The sequence below is a fragment of the Suncus etruscus genome, chromosome 14, assembly GCF_024139225.1.
Source record: "Suncus etruscus isolate mSunEtr1 chromosome 14, mSunEtr1.pri.cur, whole genome shotgun sequence".
NCBI classification, from domain to species: Eukaryota; Metazoa; Chordata; class Mammalia; order Eulipotyphla; family Soricidae; genus Suncus; species Suncus etruscus.
Window position 1 is genome coordinate 86,039,742 of NC_064861.1, and position 22,565 is coordinate 86,062,306.

General features: G+C 51.6%; 2 protein-coding genes across 5 annotated transcripts in view; both read left to right on the plus strand.

Moving 5' to 3' along the window:
• AXL (AXL receptor tyrosine kinase) overlaps positions 1 to 15,598 on the plus strand; it is a 28,596-nt gene extending 12,998 nt beyond the window's left edge. Inside the window, exons 7-20 of one of the 3 annotated variants that reach the window (XM_049787148.1) lie at positions 1,853 to 2,063; positions 2,365 to 2,504; positions 3,373 to 3,523; positions 3,703 to 3,729; positions 4,855 to 4,990; positions 5,224 to 5,315; positions 9,332 to 9,427; positions 9,545 to 9,622; positions 10,781 to 10,873; positions 11,264 to 11,385; positions 12,317 to 12,426; positions 13,308 to 13,467; positions 13,891 to 14,027; positions 14,820 to 15,598. In XM_049787148.1, the coding sequence (XP_049643105.1) occupies positions 1,853 to 2,063; positions 2,365 to 2,504; positions 3,373 to 3,523; positions 3,703 to 3,729; positions 4,855 to 4,990; positions 5,224 to 5,315; positions 9,332 to 9,427; positions 9,545 to 9,622; positions 10,781 to 10,873; positions 11,264 to 11,385; positions 12,317 to 12,426; positions 13,308 to 13,467; positions 13,891 to 14,027; positions 14,820 to 15,171 (1,905 nt within the window). In that variant the 3' untranslated portion in view covers positions 15,172 to 15,598. The remainder of the gene's footprint in view (positions 1 to 1,852; positions 2,064 to 2,364; positions 2,505 to 3,372; positions 3,524 to 3,702; positions 3,730 to 4,854; positions 4,991 to 5,223; positions 5,316 to 9,331; positions 9,428 to 9,544; positions 9,623 to 10,780; positions 10,874 to 11,263; positions 11,386 to 12,316; positions 12,427 to 13,307; positions 13,468 to 13,890; positions 14,028 to 14,819) is intronic. The other 2 variants (XM_049787149.1, XM_049787150.1) reach the window with 2 other exon arrangements.
• A 4,570-nt stretch (positions 15,599 to 20,168) lies between these two features.
• Positions 20,169 to 22,565, plus strand: part of HNRNPUL1 (heterogeneous nuclear ribonucleoprotein U like 1) — a 38,503-nt gene continuing 36,106 nt past the window's right edge. Inside the window, exon 1 of one of the 2 annotated variants that reach the window (XM_049787152.1) lies at positions 20,169 to 20,343. Coding sequence is in view for 1 of the 2 variants with exons in the window: in XM_049787151.1 (XP_049643108.1) it covers positions 21,846 to 22,101 (256 nt within the window). In the remaining variant the exon portion in view is untranslated. Of the gene's footprint in view, positions 20,344 to 21,811; positions 22,102 to 22,565 lie in introns of those variants that run through there. The other variant, XM_049787151.1, reaches the window with a different exon arrangement.

A 22,565-nucleotide genomic window follows, 5' to 3' on the forward strand; every position in this document is an offset into this window, starting at 1 on the left:
GGTGTGCAAGCCTGTGCTGCCAGGCAAGAGCATGTATGTAAAGCAGAACGTGTGTTGCCAGGCAATCCCCAAACACACACAAAACATGAGAGCCATGGGCCGGGCGGTGGCGCTGGAGGTAAGGTGCCTGCCTTGCCTGCGCTAGCCTAGGACGGACCGCGGTTCGATCCCCCGGCGTCCCATATGGTCCCCCCAGAAGCCAGGAGCAACTTCTGAGCGCATAGTCAGGAGTAACCCCTGAGCGTCACAGGGTGTGGCCCAAAAACCAAAAAAAAAAAACAAAACAAAAAAAAAAAAACATGAGAGCCAACTCTCCTGAGCATGCTTGAACAGGCTGCAGCCATTTGATATGCTTATGTCATCCACCTCTCGAAGGCAGGTAGCCGCCTGTGGGAACCCATTTCACAGAAGAGAAAGCTGAGGCATGGGACTAGGGAACGGAACAGTGGGTGCTGCTTTCCCAGCTGGCAGGCATTCAGCCCGGCAACTCCTCTGCTTTCCCCCACAGCTTTCACTCCAATGATTGAGGCGTTCCGGGGATCTCACCCGGGAATAGGCTGAAGGCTTTGAAGACTAGCTGGGATTTGGGTCCTGGTTTCATCAGTGAGAAACTGGTGATCTCAGGCTGGTGTCTGAGATCAGTGCCTAAGCTTGAGTTGTCCTCATCTGTATAATGGGTGTTTTGGTTTGGGTTAGGGTTTGATTTTGGGTCACACTTGGTGCTGCTCTGGAATCCTAAGTGGTGCTGGGGATCGAACCAGGGGCAGTGGCAGGCAAAGAAAGTGCCTTAACTTCTCCTAAATCTTTCTGGTCCATGCTTGTTTGTTCTGTTTTGGGGCCACATCCAGCAATATTTAGGGCTTATTCCTGCTCTGTGCTTGAAAATTAGCTCCAGCAGTGCTTAGGGGGTCCATTACAAAGCCAGGAATATGGGGTCAGAAAGATAGCATGGAGGTAGGGCATTTGCCTTGCATGCAGAAGAACGGTTGGTTCGAATCCCGTTGTCATCCCATATGGTCCTCTGACCCTGCCAGGAGTGATTTCTGTGCATAGCCAGGCATAACCCCTGAGCGCTGCAGGGTGTGATCCAACCCCCCCCCCAAAAAAAAATTCTACCAGGGATAGAATCCAGGCTAGCCACATGCAGGGCAAATGTCTTTCCTGCCATACAATCTCTCTGGCTTTTGTAATTTTTTTCCCTTTTTTAATATACATATATATATATTTTAATCTTTGGGGGTTTTGGGGGGGGGTTTTTGGGTTTTTTTTTTGGGGGGGGCCACACCCAGCAGTGCTCAGGGGTTACTCCTGGCTGTCTGCTCAGAAATAGCTCCTGGCAGGCACGGGGGACCATATGGGACGCCGAGATTCGAACCAACCACCTTTGGTCCTGGATCGGCTGCTTGCAAGGCAAACGCCGCTGTGCTATCTCTCCCGGGTCCCATCTTTGGGGCTTTTTTGGTTTTTTGGGGGTTTTTTTGCCACACCCCACCCAGCATTGCTCAGGGCTTTACTCTTGTCTCTGCACTCAGGAATTACTCCTGACAGGGCTCAGGAGACCATAAAATGTTAGAATTGAACCCTGGTTAGCTGAGTGCAAGGCACTTGCACACAATCACACACACCCGCGCACACCCACACACAACCATGCAGTCGCACAAACCACAAGATCACACAATCACATAAGTCATCACAATCAATGGCACAAATCAACCACATACAATCACACCCAAAGTCACATAGAAAGTCACACACCATCACATGGCCACACACATATGCACACACAGAAACACAGGCACATGCTTGCAGGTGGTGCCTCGCCTTGCCATGACACCTGCTGCCCTCTTCGCAGGCCGTGCTCTCAGACGATGGAGTGGGTGTGTGGCTGGGAGAGCTGGACCCCCCAGAGGAGCCCCTGACCTTAGAGGCCTCAGTGCCCCCTCACCGCCTGCGGCTGGGCAGCTTGCGCCCACACACCCCTTACCACCTACGGGTGGCTTGCAGCAGCGTCCAGGGCCTTTCCCCCTGGACCCACTGGCTACCCGCGGAGACACCCCAGGGAGGTAAGAGCAGGTGGGGATGGGGGTGCGGGTGGCATCGCCTCTTCTCGCTACATGCCACCGACACCAGCGCCACCACGTGTTTCTTCCATGTTCCTGCATGTGCACCCACTTCTCCCCTAATCTCCTTGGCATGGCCCGTGGCAGATCCTCCCCATCCTCCTCCCTTGGCTTCCATGCCAGGGGTTGGCATGAGATGCCTGTGTTCAGTCCCTTGGCTCCCTGCCCTGACCTCCTGGGAACTGGGGTGCAGAGCAGGAAGAGACGGGGTAAGTGCCAGCTTCCCCTCTTGCCTGTCCTCCAGCACCCCTGGGCCCCCCCGAGAATGTCAGCGCCCGGCGGAATGGGAGCCAGGTTCTCGTGTCTTGGCAGCAGCCCCGGGCACCCCTGCAGGGAGCCCTTTTAGGGTACCGGCTGGCCTATCGGGGCCAGGACACCCCCGAGGTGGGTGCTACTATCTGGGACTGGGGAGAACAGGATGGGGGGAGAATAGGGACTAAGGAATGATACAGGTTGAGAAAGCATATCTCTCTCCCTAGGAGCCAATGGCCTGGGGTAGGGGGCCAGGAAATGGCTCCCCTTTTCAATCCCTGTATGCCAGGGATTGAAATTCAGGCTTTAAATTCAACAAACCAGGGGCCGGGCGGTGGCGCTGAAGGTAAGGTGCCTACCTTGCCTGCGCTAGCCTCGGACGGACCGAGGTTCGATCCCCCGGTGTCCCATAAGCCAGGAGCAACTTCTGAGCACATAGCCAGGAGTAACCCCTGAGCGTTACAGGGTGTGGCCCAAAAACCCCCCAAAAAAAAAATTCAACAAACCATGGGCCAAAGCGATAGCATAGTATGTAGGGCATTTGTGCACATAGATGACCTAGGTTTGATCTCTGGCATCCCATATGGTCCCCCCAAGACCACCAGGAGTAATTCCCGAGCACAGAGCCAGAAGTAACCCCCCTGAGCACCACCGGGTGTGGCCCAAAATCAAAACCAAAAATGTCATCTAAATCATACATTGCCTATAGGAGAGATACCTTTCTATAAAGGTACAAGAGACTTTGAGCAAGCAGGTGGGATTGTGGGGTGCAGAGGGGCATGAGAATGGGGAACCATAAACTACACCGTACTGACTTCAGGGATAGTGAGAGACACAACACAGTGCCAGCATGGGTGGAGCTGGCATTTTCATGGCCTCTGGGTGGGGACAGAAGATGAAGGAATGGGGGTGGGGTGGGTGAAAGCTGGAGGATGAGGGGAGATGAGGCTGGGAATAAAGGCTCCAGAGTCTGGACTGATGTCGCTTCTGGACATCCTAGGTGCTCATGGACATAGGGCTAAAGCAAGAGGTGACCCTGGAGCTACAGGGGGACGGGTCTGTGCCCAACCTGACTGTGTCTGTGGTGGCCTTCACCGCCGCCGGGGACGGGCCCTGGAGCCTCCCTGTGCCCCTGGAGCCCTGGCAGCCAGGTAACCCCAAAGCCACACCCAGTCCCTGAACCTCCCTTGCTGTGTCCTAGTCAAGATGGCGATCCTGCTCCAGCCTCCCCTCCTCCCTCCCTTGCACCTGCTCTGAGCCCCACTTCCACTTGGGCAATGCCATCCTGGCCCTCTCTGAGCATGTGCTCCCCTGTCCTTTCTCCTCACAGGCCAAGAACAATCCATCCACCAGCTGGGTAAGGGCTTGCTCACCGCCTCTCCTCCCTTGCCTGCTCATTACCCAAATAAGTGTCCTGGCCTCACATGCAAACCCTTTTCACAGTGCTCTCAGACATTCCACACCCTTCTGACTTATAGGTTTGTGGGCTACTTGATAAAATACCTGCAAGGGCTTTAGCTCATCATACGTAGCAAATGAATGGTAGGTGGGTGGGTGGGCAGACAGATGGATGGATGCATGCATGCATGTATGCATAATGCATGGGTGATGGATGAGTGGCTAGATAGATGGAAGAATAGGTCTGAGGGTCAATGAATAGATGGATGAATGAATGAATATGAATCGGTTGGTTTATAGGTGGATGGATAAACGACAGATGAATAGATCAGTAGATATATAGATGGAAGGAAAGGTGGGTGGACCAATGGATGGGTAAATACATAGATGGAAGGATAAGTGACGGGTACAGATACAGAAGGAAGGATAAGGAAGGATAACCCAATAGATGAGTAGATACATAGAAGGAAGGATAGGCGGGTGGACCAATGGATGGGTAGACACACAGATGAAAGGATAGGTGGATGGACCAATGAATGGGTAGGTGCAAAGGGAAGGATAGGTAGGTGGACCAATGGATGTATCAATGAAAAGAAAGATGGAGGCATGGGAGGTGGATAGGTCACAGAGAAATTGACGAATAGATTGATGGGTGAGTAAGTGAAGGGATGTGGGTAAATGGGCAGGTGGGTGGATAGCTGGATGGATGGATGGACGGATGGATGGATGGATGGATGGATGGATGGATGGATGGATGGATGGGTGGGTAAATAAGAAGAGGGCTAAGGGATAAGTGGTGGGTAGGTAGGACCAGAGAATGAATGGGGAGATAAGAGATGAGTTGCCCCTCTCATACTATCCTCCTTGGATATCTACCAGCACTTGTTATCCTCTGATGCCTATTTATGCCCTCCTAGCACTGAGCACATCACACAGTTCCATGCCTCCCTTGCATGTTCTGCCCAGCAGATGCCTAAGCAGTTGCATCTGTCACATCTCTCGTCAAATATGCCTGCCTTGCCTCTCGGGTCCCAGGGAGCTTGGTGCAGGGTGTCAGGCACTAAGTACTCCCCATAACTCCCAGCAGTGAGTGAACCCCCTTCTCCGGCCTTTTCGTGGCCCTGGTGGCATGTACTGCTTGGAGCAGCGGTGGCTGCTGCCTGCGTTCTGATCTTGGCCCTGTTCCTTGTTCACCAGCGCAAGAAGGAGACACGCTATGGGTGAGCTGCAATTTCACGGGTGGGAAGGTTGGGAGACCAGGAGGAGAGATGGCCAGGAATCAGAATGAGGTCCAGGATGTGGATTGAATTGAAGGCAGAGTCTAGCCAGAACCCACTTGGGAAACAGCAAAAGAGAGACTGGGCTTGAGCCCCAGATGACACTTTCACTACTGTGGGAAAGGGGAGTGACTCATCACCTTGCTCTGCTCTCACTCTGTCCCCTTTCCCCCTAGAGAGGTGTTTGAACCAACAGTGGAAAGGGGTGAGATGGTGGTCAGGTACCGTGTTCGAAAGTCCTACAGTCGTCGGACCACTGAAGCCGCTTGTAAGTGAACCCCGATAGAGATTTGGGCCCACTGGGCTTCTATAGAGGCAGGAACAAAGATTTTCTCAGGGACTGGAATGATAGCACAGCTGGTAGGGCCTTTGTTTTGCACACACAGTTGACCCGGGTTTGATCCCTGGCATCCCAAACAGACCATACCCTAGTCCACTGAGTCTGCCAGGAGTAATTTCTGAGCGCAGAGAAGGAGTAATGAGTGTGATCCTAAAACAAAACAAGAATATTTCTCAAGACTTGCAAGATTGTTAGAACTGTAGACCTTAAGAACAGCAGAGAGGTGGGGTCACCCAGACCTTTGACAAGTTGAAACCTAGGCACAATAGGAGCCAGAGTGATAGTACAGGGGGTACTATTACATTTGTACCTTGTATGCATCTTGCATGTGTCTGACCTGGGTTTGATCCCCAGCATTCCATATGGTTCCCCAAGTCTATTAGGAGCAACCCCCTGAGCGCTGCTATGTGTGGCCAAAAAAAAACCCACAAAGAAAAGAAACTTAGGGGCCGGGCGGTGGCGCTAAAGGTAAGGTGCCTGCCTTGCCTGCGCTAGCCTCGGACGGACCGCGGTTCGATCCCCCGGCGTCCCATATGGTCCCCCAAGCCAGGAGCGACTTCTGAGCGCATAGCCAGGAGTAACCCCTGAGCGTCACAGGGTGTGGCCCAAAAACCAAAAAAAAAAAAAGAAAGAAAGAAAAGAAACTTAAACACAATAAATGGTAAAAGCATCAACCTCAGAGCCTCTGGCTCTGTAATTTGAATAAAGACATCATATGTAAATAATAAAAGTGATGACAGCAATACAATGATGAGGTGATAGTGAGGAATGCTGCTGCTGCTGAAATGATACTGATTGATGATGGCAAGATGGTGTCGAGATCTGATGGTGAAATGCTATTGGCTGATGGTGGCGTTGAGAGTTGAGGAGATTTTATGACTGATGAGGAGATGATACAGACTATGATTTCCATGAGAAAATGTTGAGCTTTGATGACGAGAAGGTTGATCTGATGGTTGTGAGATTCATGACTACGAGGATGCCAACAACTTGCCTAGCACTGCACGATGGGAGTTATTCTAATTGCTCTACAAGTTTCACTTAATTTCAACCTCCTATCACTTAATTTCATCCTCATCACAGTCCCATGAGTTGGGTGCTTTGATAATTCCCCCCAATAGTCCCCCAATAAATAAAATCAATGTCCCCATGATTAAGTCACTTGCTCGAAGCCACACAGCCTGCGAGTTGGAAAGCAGGACTCAGCAGTTTCTTCTCTCAAATCTGCTCTCCTCAAAACCAACTCTTAGAGAGGCACATCTGAAAAATGATAGGCTCACAACTATCTAGGTTCTTAGAATTTGGAAAAGTATAGGATTTTAGAATTCTCTCTTGAAGGAGCAGAGAGTTATGGAGGATCCTGCTAAGGAGTGACCTCAGGGAGTCTCTTCATCCCCCTCTCCCAGTTAGGTCTCTTCATCGTTTCCAATTGGGAAAAATTATCTTAGAAAGAAAAGGGACAGGGGCCAGAGTGATAGCACAGGAGTAGACGACCCTAGATGGACCTGGGTTCAATCTCTAGCACCCCATATGGTCCACCAAGCCTAACAGGAGCAGTTTCTGAGTGCAGAGCCAAGAGTAACCCCTGAATGCCCCAGGTGTGGCCCAAAAACCAAAAAAAAAAAAAAAAATGAAGAAGAAAGGAAGGAAGAAGAGAAGGAGGGAGGGAGAGAAGAAGGAAGGAAGGAAGGAAGGAAGGAAGGAAGGGAGGGAGGGAGGGAGGGAAGGGAGGGAGGGAGGGAGGGAGGGAGGGAGGGAGGGAGGGAGGGAAGGAAGGAAGGAAGGAAGGAAGGAAGGAAGGAAGGAAGGAAGGAAGGAAGGAAGGAAGGAAGGAAGGAAGGAAGGAAGGAAGGAAGGACAGAGGGATTGGAGTGATAGTACAGCAGATAAGACACTTGCCTTGCATACAGCCCACCTAGATTCAATTCCATATGATCCTCTAAGGCCACCAGGAGTGAAAATAGGAGTAAACCCTGAGCATTACAGATGTGACCCAAAAATAAAGCAAGAAAGAAAAGGGACAGAGGTTTCTTCCTAGAGCACAATGAGAAAGGCTGTTGGTACCCGGGGGAGATGCCGAAGCAGCTGGGAAAGACATTTACTGAAGAGAAGGAAAGGGAAGATGGAAGTGAGGAGGCCAAAGGGATCTAGTGGGTTCATCTGGAGCAGCACCTCCAAGTGTGAGGCATGTCCCCAGAGGTCCCCACAACCTGCACAGTATTTTTGTAACAACACCAAGATGTTCTTTGGTCCTCACACTCATTCTCGAAGGGGTGTCTCACGGAGTGTTCCAGACACTTTCCTCGTGATGATGTCATCACTCCGATGGAATGTGTTTGTTCTTCAGCTTGAAATAGTTATCTGTCAGATAAATAGCACAGCAGGGAAGGTGCTTGCCATGCCAATAACCTGAGTTTGATCCCCAGTACCCCATACAGTACCCCAAACCCTAGCCAGTTTGAGCCCCCCACCAGAAGGGATCCCCAAGCACTTTGGGTATGGTAGGATCTAATTTTAGTCTACTTCCTCCTCCCACTATTGTTGTTTGTTGTGTTGATTGACCAGGGTTCATACACTTGGTTGTGGGGTTCTCTGGGGTCACAGTTACTGGGGCACCTGGAAACTCAAAGGCAGGCAAGAATTGTGGGCAGGAGAGGTGAGTAGTAACTAATGTTCAGGCTTTACCCCTAAAAAACATGCCGGGCATTGAGCTCTTCCCAAGTCCTTCAAAATATTGTGGGGGATAGAGGGCACATTGGCACACTGTGGGTGGTGCTCTGAGCTTATTCCTGACTTTGTGCTCAGGGATCACTCCTGGCAGTACTTGGGGGACTCTGCAGTGGGGATGGAACCAAGGTTAGGCCTGTACAAAGCAAGCCCTTTCACCTCTGTACGATCTCTCCGGCCTGCTCCTCGGCAATCTTTGTTTATTTGTTTTGTTTTGGGGCCACACCCGACGGCGCTCAGGGGTTACTCCTAGCTCTGCACTCAGAAATTGCTTCAGGCAGGCTCGGAGGACCATATGGGATGCCAGGGATTGAATCCAGGTCAGTCCTGGGTTGGCCATGAGCAAGGCAAACACTTTACCTGCTGTGCTATCTCTTCTGGCCCCATATTTTTGGGGGTTTGTTTGGTTGTTTGTTTTTGACCCACAGCCAGCAGTACTCAGAGTTTACCCTAGCTCTGTGTTCAGGGATCACTCCTGGCAGTTCTTGGGAGACCAAATGGAGTGTCAGAAATCAAACACAGGTTAACTACATGCAAGGCAAGCACCTGCTCTGTGTTATCACCCTATACCCCTCCTTAGCAATCTTTTGTTGTTGTTGCTGTTGTTGTTGTTTTGGGGCCACACCCTGCTACGCTCAGGGGTTACTCCTGGTTTTTTGCTCATAAATTGCTCCTGGCAGGCTCGGAGGAACCATATGGGATACTGGCAATAGGACTGGGGTCCGTCCTGTGTTGGCTTGTGTGCAAGGCAAACACCATACCGCTGTGCTATCACTCTGGCACCCTTAGCAATCCTTTTATTAACTGGTAGAGTAGAATGTCCACCCATCTGGTAGGACTGAGGAGGGTGGGACAGAATCAAGCTCTAACCTGGCTGCTGCTCTTGAGAAAGATTCAGAGTATCTTGGGAGGAACCTAGAGCAGGTAGAGGAGTACTAGGGACACAAACGTTATTTTTTTCCCAGTAATTTGGGGGACTAACCCTGGTGTCTCTGTGTTTGATGGTCATTCATGGCAGTTCTCAGGAGACCATATAGAGCTATGGCTTGAATCGAGGATGGCTGTGTGCAAGGCAAGGGCCTTACTCCCTATGTTTCCAGCCCTCTGGGAAGTAACTGGCTTTGTGGGCAGAAGCATTTTCATGTTGGGTTTTGGGGTTTGGGGCTACTCCAGGCTCTGTGCTATGATATTACTTAAATGTCGTCCCCCCCTTACAGTGAACAGCTTGGGTATCAGTGAGGAGCTGAAGGAGAAACTGAGGGATGTGATGGTGGATCGGCATAAGGTGGCCTTGGGCAAGACCCTGGGTGAAGGTAAGTTTCCCCTCCCAGCTTGTGCATCCCTCCAGGCCCCCTCCCCGCCCTGCCCTTCCCCACCCATCGCCCAGTAGGCCTTAGCCACAGGTCTCCCTGTTCTCTTGTGCCTCTCAGGGGAGTTTGGTGCTGTGATGGAGGGTCAGCTCAACCAGGACGACTCCATCCTCAAGGTGGCCGTGAAGACCATGAAGAGTGAGTCTGTGCACGTGGATGGGACCCCCTAACCCTAAACACCCTTCCTGACCCCCACCCCCATTGTGCCCCTTAGGAGACAGAAAACTGAAGAGATGGCAAACTAGTTTTGCCCACAGCAAACAGAATCCAGGCTGGCTTCCTCAGTTGTAGACCCCAGAAGTTTTACAAAGATGTAGGAAGAGATTACTGGAGCCCTCCACCTGGACACTGGGCAGAATCAGGGGAGCACAAAGTCCCAAGCAGAAATGGGAGCAAGCAGAGGGAGGGACCATGGCCTGGCTTCTTCCTTACAGGTTCACCCACTGACTTCCCATCAATACTTCTGAGGGGCTTTTTCAACAGGAAGTCAAAGGGAAAAGGATCCTGGGAAATGTAGTTCTCAGAGACTAGCTCCCATGATGCATAGCAGGGCAGAGGAAGGTCCACAATAAGGCCTGACCAGGGGTTAGAATAATAGTAAGCGGAGAGGATATTTGCCTTGCACATGCCTGACCCAGATTTGATCCCCAGCATCCCAGATGGTCCCCCTAGTTCCATCAGGAGTGATTCCTGTGTGTAGAGCCAGGAGTAAGTCCTGAGCACTGCCCAAAATAGCCCCAAATCTAAAACAAATAAAAAACCCAAATCCAAACCAAACACAGTGTCATCATGAGTCTGGGGAGATAGTACAATAGGTAAGACATTTGCCTCGCAAGCAAACAACCCAAGTTCCATCCTCAACACCCCCATAGAGTTTCCTAAGTGCCCTCCCCCCGAGTGATCCCTGAGCTCAGAGGCAGTAGTAAGCCCAGATTCATTGTCAGAAGGTGTGGCCCCAAAAACCAAAAGGTTAAAAAAAAAAAGGGAATCATAGGAACATCTGGAGAACTGGATCCTGAGATCTGATGGGGTGTGCTATTGGATAAACAGCCCATCAGGCCTGGACACTGCCAGAAGCCACACTACCTGGGCATCATCCTGCCCCTCAGCAGGTTTCTTACCCTCCCTGCTAGGCTGGCATCATTCACATTGGGAAATCATATCCCCTTGGCCAATGAACTGAGCTCACCTCTGGGAAATGCTGAACACAACATCCTGAGATGGTGGGGGGGGGGGGGGCGGGCTTGAAAGCTCAACGGCTCCCCTTTTACTCACACACTCCCCTGCCTCCTCCAGTCGCCATCTGCACCAGGTCAGAGCTGGAAGATTTCCTGAGCGAAGCCGTGTGCATGAAGGAATTCGACCATCCCAATGTCATGCGGCTCATTGGTGAGGGAAGAACCGATTTCAGGGAGGGGGGTGTCTGTGGAAGCCTCACTAGTGGGAAGCCTGCCAACAGCCAATCCCAAGATCAGACCTCTCTGGGCTCCCCGCTCCATCAAAGTCAGAGTACTGCCCCCACACACATACAACCCCCCTTCTCTCCCTCACTTAGGAATGTGACCTCTGACCTTTCCAGAAATAGCTGAGGTCCTCAGGAGGGCTCGGGAACCATCCCTGGGAACTAGGCTGGAAATGGCTTCTCTGAAGCTTGGTCCATGCCACCCCCTTGATCCCCCAAGTGGAAGTCTGGAGGGAGGGGGAGAGCCAGAGAGTGGAAGAGGGGAGACTTCCAGTGTGGTAGGCCAGCCCTGACCTGGTGCGTGGGGTGGGGCTTAGGTGTCTGTTTCCAGGGTTCGGAGCGTGAAGGTTTCCCTGCCCCTGTGGTCATCCTGCCCTTCATGAAGCATGGAGACCTGCACAGTTTCCTCCTCTATTCTCGCCTCGGGGACCAGCCAGTGGTGAGGGCCATTGGGTGAAAATGGGTCCCCTGGGATGAACCGAGCCTTGAGCTGGTATGTGGGAAAACCAGGGCTGCCTAGAGTTGGCTCTCCCTTCACTGGTGAGGCCTGGTTACATGCAAGTGAACAGATCGGTCAAAGAGGACTGGAAAGATAGTACAGGGTGTTCCTCGCAGGCTGCTGATCCCAGTTCAATCCCCAGCACTGCCCCAAACAACCTTCAAACACAGAGCTGAGAATGACTCAGAAAACAAACAGCTAACCTAGCTTACTTCAGGGCTGCTGTGGGGAAGGAAGGCCAGTGAGTGAGATGAAGGAATGAGAGAGTGGCCAGGCAGCTCAATGGGCAGGGCTGGTCTTGGGGGGGAGAGCTGCAGATGGGGGTGGTGGTGGATCTGGCTCAGAGAATCCCAGGGTAGTGAGCACTGCCGTGTGTGTGTGTGTGTGTGTGTGTGTGTGTGTGTGTGTGTGTGTGTGTGTGTGTGTGTGTGTGTGTGTGTAGCTGGGCTTACCTGCCCATCAGGAAGGAGACTCTGGAGCCCTGAACAATAGTACAGCGGGAAGGGAGCTTGCCTTGCATGTGGTTCAATCCCTGGCATCCTATGTGGTCCCCTGAGCATTGCCAGGAGTAATTCCAGAGTGCAGAGGTAGGAGTAACCCTTGAGCACTGCCAGGTATAGATCCAAAACCAAAAAGAAAGAAAGAAAGAAAAAAAAGGAGGCCTATGGATGGCAAGGCACTGTTGGGGTGGAGTAGTCGGGTCTGAGCAGGAGAGGTTTGAGGGGCTCCTAGCCCAGGGCTAGACTCAGGGATCCCTGGGAAGACTATACGACCAAAATGGGCATTTCAGGAAGGGGAAGAGAACAGGATAAGGAATGGATCTCAGGGATTTAAAACACCTCTATTTCCCGCTATCCTCCCCCTGCCCCAGTTCCTGCCCACACAGATGCTCGTGAAGTTCATGGCTGATATTGCCAGTGGCATGGAATATCTGAGCACCAAGAGGTTCATCCACCGGGATCTGGCAGCCAGGAACTGCATGTAAGCCACGGAAACCTCCCCTTCTCCCACCCACCCCCCACTTCTCTAGACAGCTCCCCAAACCTCCCAGGTTAGAATTGGGAAGCCATCAATTCAAAAAAGTCCTTGGAAGCAAGTCAAGGCAAATCTGACTCTCAGGACTAGGAGAGAAAAACCAGTCAGGGTGTTGGGGAGGGCTTCCTGGAAGATGGGGCCCCGCCTGTGAGTCTTGGCTGTGAGTCTTTGAGGGTTCCAGTGCAGGTCTGAGGACGTGGTGTTGCTTAGGCCTTGAAGTGCAGGAGTTCACCGGGACCATGTCAGGGATTCTTGGGGATCTCCGGGGTCACACTTGAGTAGAGCTTAGGGGACTGATTGTGTAGTGCTGGGAATTGAATCAGATCCTCTGGAAGATTCTCTCTGGCCAAAATGGGTGCTGCTTCCATGGGCATCTTTGTGTTCCTGGGATTTTTTTTTTGTTGTTGTTTTGTTTTGTTTTGTTTTTAGCTCAGAAAGTTGAGAGTGCTTGTGAAACCTGCCGTCCTGGCCCCAGGTCTCATCATCAGCCCACATAAATGAGTTGGTGGAAGTTTCATGCACTTTTTGTTCCATATCTCTGAACCTACTTTATGAATAACAGTTCAATAAAACAAACAGAACCCAACACCACAGGAAAGACATTTGGAACCTGGCACAAAACCAGCTCTGGGAAACCCCTCCATTAATTCCTTGTCTTAGTCTTCTTTTATGGAGGGAACCCAAGAGAGGGCTGCTCTCTTTGAGCTGCCCAACCTGTCATGAGACAGTCTGAATGAGATGTGCAAACCTGCAGAGGTGTCTGAGGGGACTTCTTGGAGGAGGGCGCCTGAGCCAGGATCTTCTGTTCCTCCTTACCATCCCTACAGGCTGAATGAGAACATGTCTGTGTGTGTGGCTGACTTTGGGCTCTCCAAGAAGATCTATAATGGCGACTACTACCGTCAGGGGCGCATTGCCAAGATGCCAGTCAAGTGGATTGCCATCGAGAGCCTGGCTGACCGAGTCTACACCAGCAAAAGCGATGTTGTATGTCTGTCCCCTGGTCACCTGTGGGAGTGGACGATTGTGGGAGGGCTGCGGGCTCATGAGGGTCTGTCTGTGTGGGTAATGGGTGAGGAAGGGTTTATGAATATGCAGGAGGGGACCAGAACAGGATCGCTGGGGCAAACTGGTGGGTTCAAGTGCAGGTCATATGTCTGCTGAGCAAAGAGGCAGTAGCAAGTGTGTGTGCATGCGCAGAGCTGGCCCTAGAGGCTTGGGTGTGGGGGCGAGCTCAGGATCATTTCCATGAAGGTGCATATGCCACAGACATCTATGAGTCCCCAAGGGCAGTTACTGTGAATGCCGTGCATTTGGGGGACCTGTTCCCAGAGCCAGTATCTTGGAAGGGGCTTATAGCATGAGGCTGAGAAGCCTCACACATCCTCCCCACTGCCTTGTGTGCCACAGTGGTCCTTTGGGGTGACGATGTGGGAGATCGCCACGCGGGGCCAAACCCCCTATCCAGGCGTGGAGAACAGCGAGATCTATGATTACCTGCGCCAAGGAAACCGCCTGAAGCAGCCTTTGGACTGCCTGGATGGACTGTGAGCACCCCAAGCCCTCAAACCCAGATCTACTGCCAAATGCTGTGCACCCCACCCAGAGTTCCACTCTATCAGTGACCCTCAGGAACCTCCACCATATCCCTAAGCTGTTACATTTTCCTTTGGGGGCTATACCCAACGGTGCTCAGGGCTTACTCCTGGCTCTGTGCTCAGGGATCACTCCTAATGGTAGCACAAGGGGTCAGAATACTGGGGATCAAAACCAGGTCCACATTGTGTAAATTAGATTTCCTACATGCAGTACTATCACTCCAGGCCCTGAGTGTCTATTTGGAATCAACACAACTTTGCAAATGACAGGGCCAAGCTCTGATGCCATGCTTTTTGTCTTGTTTTGTTTTACTTGGGAGCCATCCCTGGCAGTGCTCAGAGGTTACTCTTGGCTGTTGCACTAATAAATCACTCCTAACGGGCTCAGGGGGCCCTATAGGATTCCACGGATCAAACCTGGAATCATATATATTATATCATATATAAGGCAAGCACCTCATCTCACCTTGTTTGGGGTGTTTACAATTGTAAACAATTGTTCTGGCAAATCCACCTTCCATAAAGAGATTTCCCAAGACCCTTTTCAGCTCTGAAAAAAACCCCAACTTCACCCTCAGAAACTCATGCAAATCCCTAAGTCCCCCAGAAATGCCCATCCACTGCCACACTCTTGCACCCACAGTGCAAGAACTCCCAGAACCCCCAGTGTCCTAAAGGTGCACCCAAAAACCTATTATGAGCCCTAGCTAAGTTCCACCCTGCTTCCTTCCCTCTTTCTAGATATGCCCTGATGTCACGGTGCTGGGTGCTAAACCCCCGGGACCGACCAAGCTTCATGGAGCTGCGGGAAGAGCTGGAGGACACGCTGAAGATGCTGCCCCCAGCCCAGGAGCCTGAGGAGATCCTCTACGTCAATATGGATGAGGGTGGGGGCCTATCAGAACCCCTTGGAGCTGCTGGAGGCTCAGACCCCCCAACCCAGCCTGACCCCAAGGATGCAAGCAACTGCTTCACCTCAGCTGAAGTCCATCCTGCTGGACGTTATGTCCTCTGCCCTTCTACGGCGCCTGGCATTCTGCCTGCTGACAGAGACTCCCCTCCTGCACCCCCCGGACAGGAGGATGGGGCCTGAGCTAATCTTGCACATAAACTCTTCGAGACCCAAGCTGGACACTGCCACTGGGGTGAATCCCCATACCCCAGGCCCTTTCCTACCCCACATCTTCCCCACCACTCAGCCCTCTCTTCCAGCCACTTCCATCCCAGACCCAGCCTTTTCTGCATCTTAGAGCCCTAGCCAGGTATAAAAGAAAGGTTGGCCTATTGACCCACCTCAGGGTACTTCCCATTTGGACACTCCAGGATTCTGGATTTTAAAGTTCTGCTGAATCTCAATGCAAATGTTCAAAGTTTCACGGAGTCTTTGGTTCCTCAGGATCTATCTAAATCCCGAAGTCTCTTATTCTGAAGTGCAGAAATCCTAAGAGTGTAAGGCTCTGAGATGCTCTGGCTCAAGATTTTCTGGTTTTAAGTTTTTTGGATTACACAAACATCACCCCCAAGATTATATTCATAAAGTTCTAAAGTTATAGTTACAGGAGCAAAAAACTCTTGTGATTTTAGGTTTTATTTTTCCCCTTGGGTCCTTAGTATATTAAGATGGTGCAATTCTAAAAATTCTACAGTCTAAGTCTGGACATTGTAAGGGCTAATGTTCTAAAATTTGATATTTTACAACTCTTGAGGGTCCTAAATTCTCTGTCAATAAGACTAAAATGATAAGGCTTAGAAATTTTTATCTTTGCAAATTCTAATGGTGGTAAATTATAGGTTCTTTATTAATAAGATTATGTTGAGCCTTTTTTTTATTCTAAAAACATTTGTTGGGGCTGGAGAGATAGCATGAAGGTAGGTCATAGGTCATGCAGAAGGTCATTGGTTCCAATCCCTGCATCCCATATGGTCCACTGAGCACGCTAGGAGCAATTTCTGATCGTGGAGCCAGGAGTAACCCCTGAGCGCTGCTGGGTGTGACCCAAAAGCCAAAAACAAACAAACAAACAAACATTTGTTATGGGCTTTTGGATCCTAAGTACCTAAAATTCTAGAATTATCAACTCAAAAGTCTAAACATCTAAAGTAGGGTTATAAGGTCAAATGTTTTAAGAAGTGATAGCCTAAGGTTTAGTCTTCAGACCCTATATTTTAGATTATTTGTTCCAGGATTATATATATATTGGTTTTTTGAGCCATACCCGTTTGATGCTCAGGGGTCACTCCTGGCTAAGTGCTCAGAAATTGCCCCTGGCTTGGGGGACCATATGGGACGCGGGGGGGGGGGGGGGATCGAACTGCGGTCCTTCCTTGGCTAGCACTTGCAAGGCAGACACCTTACCTCTAGCGCCACCTCGCCGGCCCCAATTCTAAACTTTAAGATCCTAATGTTGTTTTATTCTTTTTTTTTGTTTTGTTTTGTTTTTTGGGGGGGCCACACCCGGTAACGCTCAGGGGTTACTCCTGGCAATGTGCTCAGAAGTTGCTCCTGGCTTGGGGGACCATATGGGACACCGGGGGATCGAACCGCGGTCCGTCCAAGGCTAGCGCAGGCAAGGCAGGCACCTTACCTTTAGCGCCACCGCCCGGCCCCATGTTGTTTTATTCTATTACTTTCCATAGTACTCTTATGTTAGTCCAAAAGTCTGAGTCTTGGGGCAGGAGTGATAGCACAGCAGGTAGGGTGCTTGCCTTGCACACAATCAATTCAGGTTCAGTCTCCAGCATCCCATATGATCCCCTGAGCACCACCAGGCATAATTCTTGAGGGAAGTACCAAGGGTAACCACTGAGAATCACCGGGTATGGCCCCCCGAAAGTCTGGGTCTAAGTGACATGATTTTTTGCTAGGTTCCAGCATTCTAATTATTTCTTTTTTTTTTTTTTTTTTTTTGGTTTTTGGGTCACACCCAGCAGCAGTCAGGGGTTACTCCTGGCTTCATGCTCAGAAATCGCTCCTGGCCGGCTCGGGGGACCATATGGGACGCCGGGATTCGAACCGATGACCTTCTGCATGAAAGGCAAATGCCTTACCCTCCATGCTATCTCTCCGGCCCCCATTCTAATTATTTCTAATGTTGGATTTTTTAGGGATTATGCTACATTCTCCCTGACAGAGATTTTACTTAAGGGCCCAGGAACCCACATGCCTCAACCTTCAGTACTAGACATTATAATACTTTTTTTCTTTTTTTTGGGGGGGGGAGGTCACACCCAGCGGTGCTCAGGGGTTACTCCTGGCTCTACGCTCAGAAATCACTCCTAGAAGGCTCAGGGGACCATATGGGATACCAAAGATCGTACCCAGGTCTATCCTGGGTCTGCTTGTGAGCAAGGAAAATGCCCTACCACTGTGCTATCTCTCCAGCTCCAAGACATTATAATTCTAAGATTCCAAGACATTATAATTCTATAATGCTGTTAAATTCTAAAGGTTATTGACAGGGTGAATGGAACAGAAGCAAGATGCCTTGAGGATTATGAAAAGAAGACAGACATAAGATAGAAAAGCATGAGATGGGGCCGGAGAGAGCATGGGGGTAGGGTGTTTGCCTTGCATGAAGAAAATGGTGGCTCAAATCCTGGCATCCTATATGGTCCCCTGAGCCTGCCAGGAACAATTTCGGAGCGTAGAGCCAGGAGTAACCCCTGAGCACTGCCGGGTGTGACCCAAAAGCCAAAGAGAGAGAGAGAGAGAGAGAGAGAGAGAGAGAGAGAGAGAGAGAGAGAGAGAGAGAGAGAGAGAGAGAGAGAGAAAAGCATGAGGTCAGGGAGCTTTCGGCCTCGTGGACTGAGTGCCCCCCAGCCTACTACATGCATATGATATTTATTGTTCATGGACAGTCAACATGGGAAGAAGGAAAGATACCCATCTAATGCTAATCAAACCTAAATGGTTTACATCTCAAAGGAGGTGTGTGATTGAAAAAGGAAATGAGGACAGTCTCTGTGGATTGTTTTCCTCCAGGAGAGATGGCAGACAAAAGAGTAAATATGGACATTCACCAGCAAAGTGTTCTTTGCTGATACCTTATTCAGATAATTCAAATTAGGAGTCCTTTTTTTTTTTTTTTTTTTTTTTTTTGGTTTTTGGTTTTTGGGCCACACCTGGCGATGCTCAGGGGTTACTCCTGGCTGTCTGCTCAGAAATAGCTCCTGGCAGGCACGGGGGACCATATGGGACACCGGGATTCGAACCAACCACCTTTGGTCCTGGATTGGCTGCTTGCAAGGCAAACACTGCTGTGCTATCTCTCTGGGCCCCAAATTAGGAGCCTTTAAATCATTTCTTTCCACCACTCTCCAGGAGTATCCACTCTCTAGCTAAACTTATTTATTTCTTGGATATTTTCATATACAACACAAGATAAAAATCCCAAGGTTCTAACTTAATGGTATGTGTCTGTTATCTGCCACTTGTCTACCCTGACTCTGCTTTCCTTCTTTTTATATATGGGGTGAGCCCCCCAAGTCTGTGTAATGCATTATGGAGCCCTCATTTACTAAGGGGACCATGATTTGCCACACACTAGGCCCTCCTATACCTCCAGAGTGGCAATTCCTGTGCCTCCAAGAAGGGCTCAGATGACAAAAATCTAGTTCTCATGGTGCCAGAGAAAGATAGTACAGTGGGTAGGGCTCTTGCCTTACACATGATCGGCCTGGTTCGATTCCCAGCATCTCATATGGTTCCTTTTGGGCACTGCCAGGATTGATTCCTGAGTGCGGAGCACTGGCTGGTGTGGTCCAAAAACAAAATAAACCCAGGAAACCTTGTTTTCACCTGTCTATCTCCACAACACTATTATGTAAACCCTCTTTCTGAAAACTCTGAGATTCCCACCAGAAAGAAGTCTTTTATGGACTTCTTCCCTGCCCCCCATTAAAGGCTATAGGAAAATGAACACATGTATTGACCAAAAGACAAAGAAATGCAGCTGCTTCCAAAAAAGCCTCACTGAGACTCAGATGAGACACCCCATTCCCCCAAAGTAACTACTCCCTGGTCATTCTCAAGTACCCAAGGTCCCAGAAGCATTAACGTTTGCACACAGAGAGTACATATAAATCCCAAAGGCAATGCATTTTACAAACACGAAAGGGGTAAAGGGCGAAACCAGAGGTAGGAAGGACTAAGGAGAAAGGAAAGAAAGGGTTTGGAGTGGTGACACAAGGGGTAAGGCATCTTTGCCCATGTTAGCCTTGGATAGACCACTGTTTGATCCCTCGGCGTCCCATGTGGTCCCCCAAGTCAGGAGCAATTTCTGAGCGCATAGCCAGGAGTAACCCCTGAACATCACCAGGTATGGCCCAAGAACCCCCCCCCAATAAATAAATAAAAAGAGAGAAAGGCGATCACACTGCCCAATCACTCCTGGCAGTGCAAAAGAGAGAGAATCCAGTTGCTGCACAAATGCTCAAAGGGGTTACTCCCAAAGGTGGGCCAGAGTGGTGGTGCAAGCGGTAGGGCGTTTGACTTGCACGTGCTAACCTAGGACAGACCGAAGTTCTATCCCCTCCAATCCCCGGCATCCCATATGGTCCCTCAAGCCAGGGGCTATTTTTGAGTGCATAGCCAGGAGTAACCCCTGAGCGTCCCCGGGTGTGGCCCAAAAACAAACCAAAAAAAAAAAAAAACCCAAATGCTCCAAGTAGTTGCTAATCAGGAATGCATGCATGCAGTCTCTTGTGGGTGGGCACAGGGGCACAGAAGGCCTCATTCCGCACAGGTGCCCAGTGCCTCTCCCATCCTGGGACATGCCGGGTTTGGATAGCAGCGGGTCTCAAGCCACAAATCCCTGGGGCGTGTCTTGCGCTGCAAGCAAGAAGCCCTTGGCAGTGCCCGGACGCCCCCAGCTGGTAGATGCTGAGAACCTTGGCCAGTTCAATCCGGAGCCCCAAACTTTTTCTTTCTTTCTTTCTTTTTTTTTTAAGAACAAATCGTTGTGAGTAGCTGGGAGGAGAGAGGAAGTGGGATGTGAGCGAGGGGCGGGGTTGTCTGCACTGGAACCTCCAGGCCCACGTGAGTGTCTGTCCGGCTTCTGAGTGGGTGCTGTCTGCTTGTCTCGGTTGCTGGAGTGGACGCTGCTCGTGGGACTGCCCCGTTGTGTCTTGACGCTTCGGTGCCGCCTTCCTGGCCTTGCACACGTTAGTGGGTCCATCTGCAATCTCTTGAACGGATGCATCTTTATCCGTCGCCTGTGTGCCTTTGTCTAGGTAGCTTGTGTCGGCCTACCGAGGGGGCTTCCAGGTATGGCTCAGCGGACGTTTCGATCGCGGGGTCTTTCTTATGTCACGGTACTGTCTAAATTTTAGAACGAGGTGACAGGTGGTACAAAACGTTCATCTTGTGCTGCTCGGTGGAGTTTGCATGCATTATGAATGAAGCTTATGTGTTGGCAGCTCGTCCATCTAAAACCCCAAACTGCAAGTTTGGGGGAGTTTTTGCGGGAAGAGGGACTTTTTTTGTTTGTTTGTTTGTTTGGAAGGGGTGTTCCTTGGAGGCTTTGGGGGTTGCCAGCAGAAACGCCCATCTGCTTGCAAGGTACCCACCATTGGAGAAAGACCACACCGTGGAGCTCTGGTCGTGGATGAATTATTTATCAAAGGGGTCTCCCCCGTTGTTAGTCTGCCCCCCCCCTTTTTTTTTTGATTTTTGGGTCACACCCGGCAGCGCTCAGGGTTTCCTCCTGGCTCTGCATTCAGGAATCATTCCAGGCAGGCAGGCCCAGAGGGACCGACCATATGGGATGCCTGGATTCGAGCCACTCTTTCTGCATGCAAGGCAAACGCCCTACCAACATGCTATCTCTCCGGCCCCTGGTCCCTATTTTCAAACCTTCAGGACTTTTGCTAGTCCAAGGGCCTCTTTTGCATAAAGCCTGTCCCCCCACCCCGAGTCTCCCAGATTAAGAATACGTTATCCACTGCATTTTGGTCCACCTCCCATACCAGTCCAGATGCCAGGACTTCCGCTCCGGGAGAGCCAATCCGGTGCCGCCTTTCTAAAAGCGGCACCGTTCTTTTTGCCTTGCTGCGTTAAGACAGAAGCAGCGATTGGCCCACAGATTGTTTTGAACCCGCCCTCGCGGGTAGAGGGTGGGGCTTTGCGTGATGCCTCTCTTTCCGGTTTCTTAAAGGCAAAATTGAAAGGAAGGTGGGTCTTTTTTTTTTTTCCTGCCGACTTTCCCTTTGATTGGTTCTAGTGCTTTTTTTTACTTATCTGGGGGCGGGAGATTTAGACCAATCAGGGCTTACGTTACGGAGACACTTGTTGGAGTTAAGGACCTACAGGAAAGACTTTGAGGATGTGCATTTCTTAAGAACTCGTCTCTGATTGGCCCATCTCGTAACCGCTAAGGCGGGGCGCGGGGGAGCTGGAAGCCAATCAGCTCGCGCCCCGCCTCCCGCCTTTTCCCGCCTTCCGCTCGGGCCACGGCCTCAACGTAGGCTAACGCTTCCTTCCCACCCGGGCAGCGGGGCCTGCCGGGCTTTTCTAGAAGCGGCGCTCTGATTGGCTGCTCCACGGGGCCCGCGCCCGTTGCCTCTCGCAGGAGCCAATCAGCGCGCGTGTTCCATCGTACGGCCGGCGGAGTCGGAGGCGGTGGCGGCGGCCATTTTGCGCCGCCGCCGCCATTGAGGTGGGGGTTCCCCCCCCCAAGACTTCCCCCCCATCGCGTCCCGACAGGGAAAAGGATCCCGGGGGGCGGGGAGCCGGCACCCCGCGGAGGCTGCACCCCGGGGTCCCGGGCCATGGACGTGCGCCGCCTGAAGGTGAACGAGCTTCGCGAGGAGCTGCAGCGGCGCGGCCTGGACACCCGCGGCCTCAAGGCCGAGCTCGCCGAGCGGCTGCGGGCGGCCTTGGGGGAGGCCGAGGAGCCCCCCGAGAAGGCGGGGCGACCCGGGCTCCAGCGGCTCAGCGAGGAGGGCGAGGCCGAGCTGGAGGCGCCCGCGCCGCCGCCTCCGCCGCCCCCCGGCCTGCAGCCTTGCTCGGGGCCGGACGGACATTGTGAGCGCGCGCGGGCGGGGGCCTGGACACTGACATCGGGGTTTCTGGGGCGCAGGGGACTCGGGGCGTCCGGCTGAGCAAGGGCCGGGGGGGGGGGGCCGGAAGTGCTGCTTCCTGGAGCCGGAGACTCGGGGGGCTGCATGGGGGTGGGTGGGTGTCAGGGCTGGCCGAGGATTTGGGGGGGATCGGATGGGGTCCTGGAGTTGGGGTGCTGGGGGTGATCACTCACTGCGGGTTCCTGGTCAGGCTTGGGGTGGGCTGCCGCACGACTTAGGGGTACCCGGCGATGGGTGGATCTGGGGGGGGGCACACTATTGGCTCCATGCTAAGGGACTCTGGGCACCTCACCTGCTGGCTGACTGACTCCCCAGGTAGTTTAGAGGGAATGGAATGGCGGGGAGGATGCTCTCTGGAAGGAGGTATCCCTCGATGGGAAGACACTGAGCGTGCATGGCTGGGGAAAC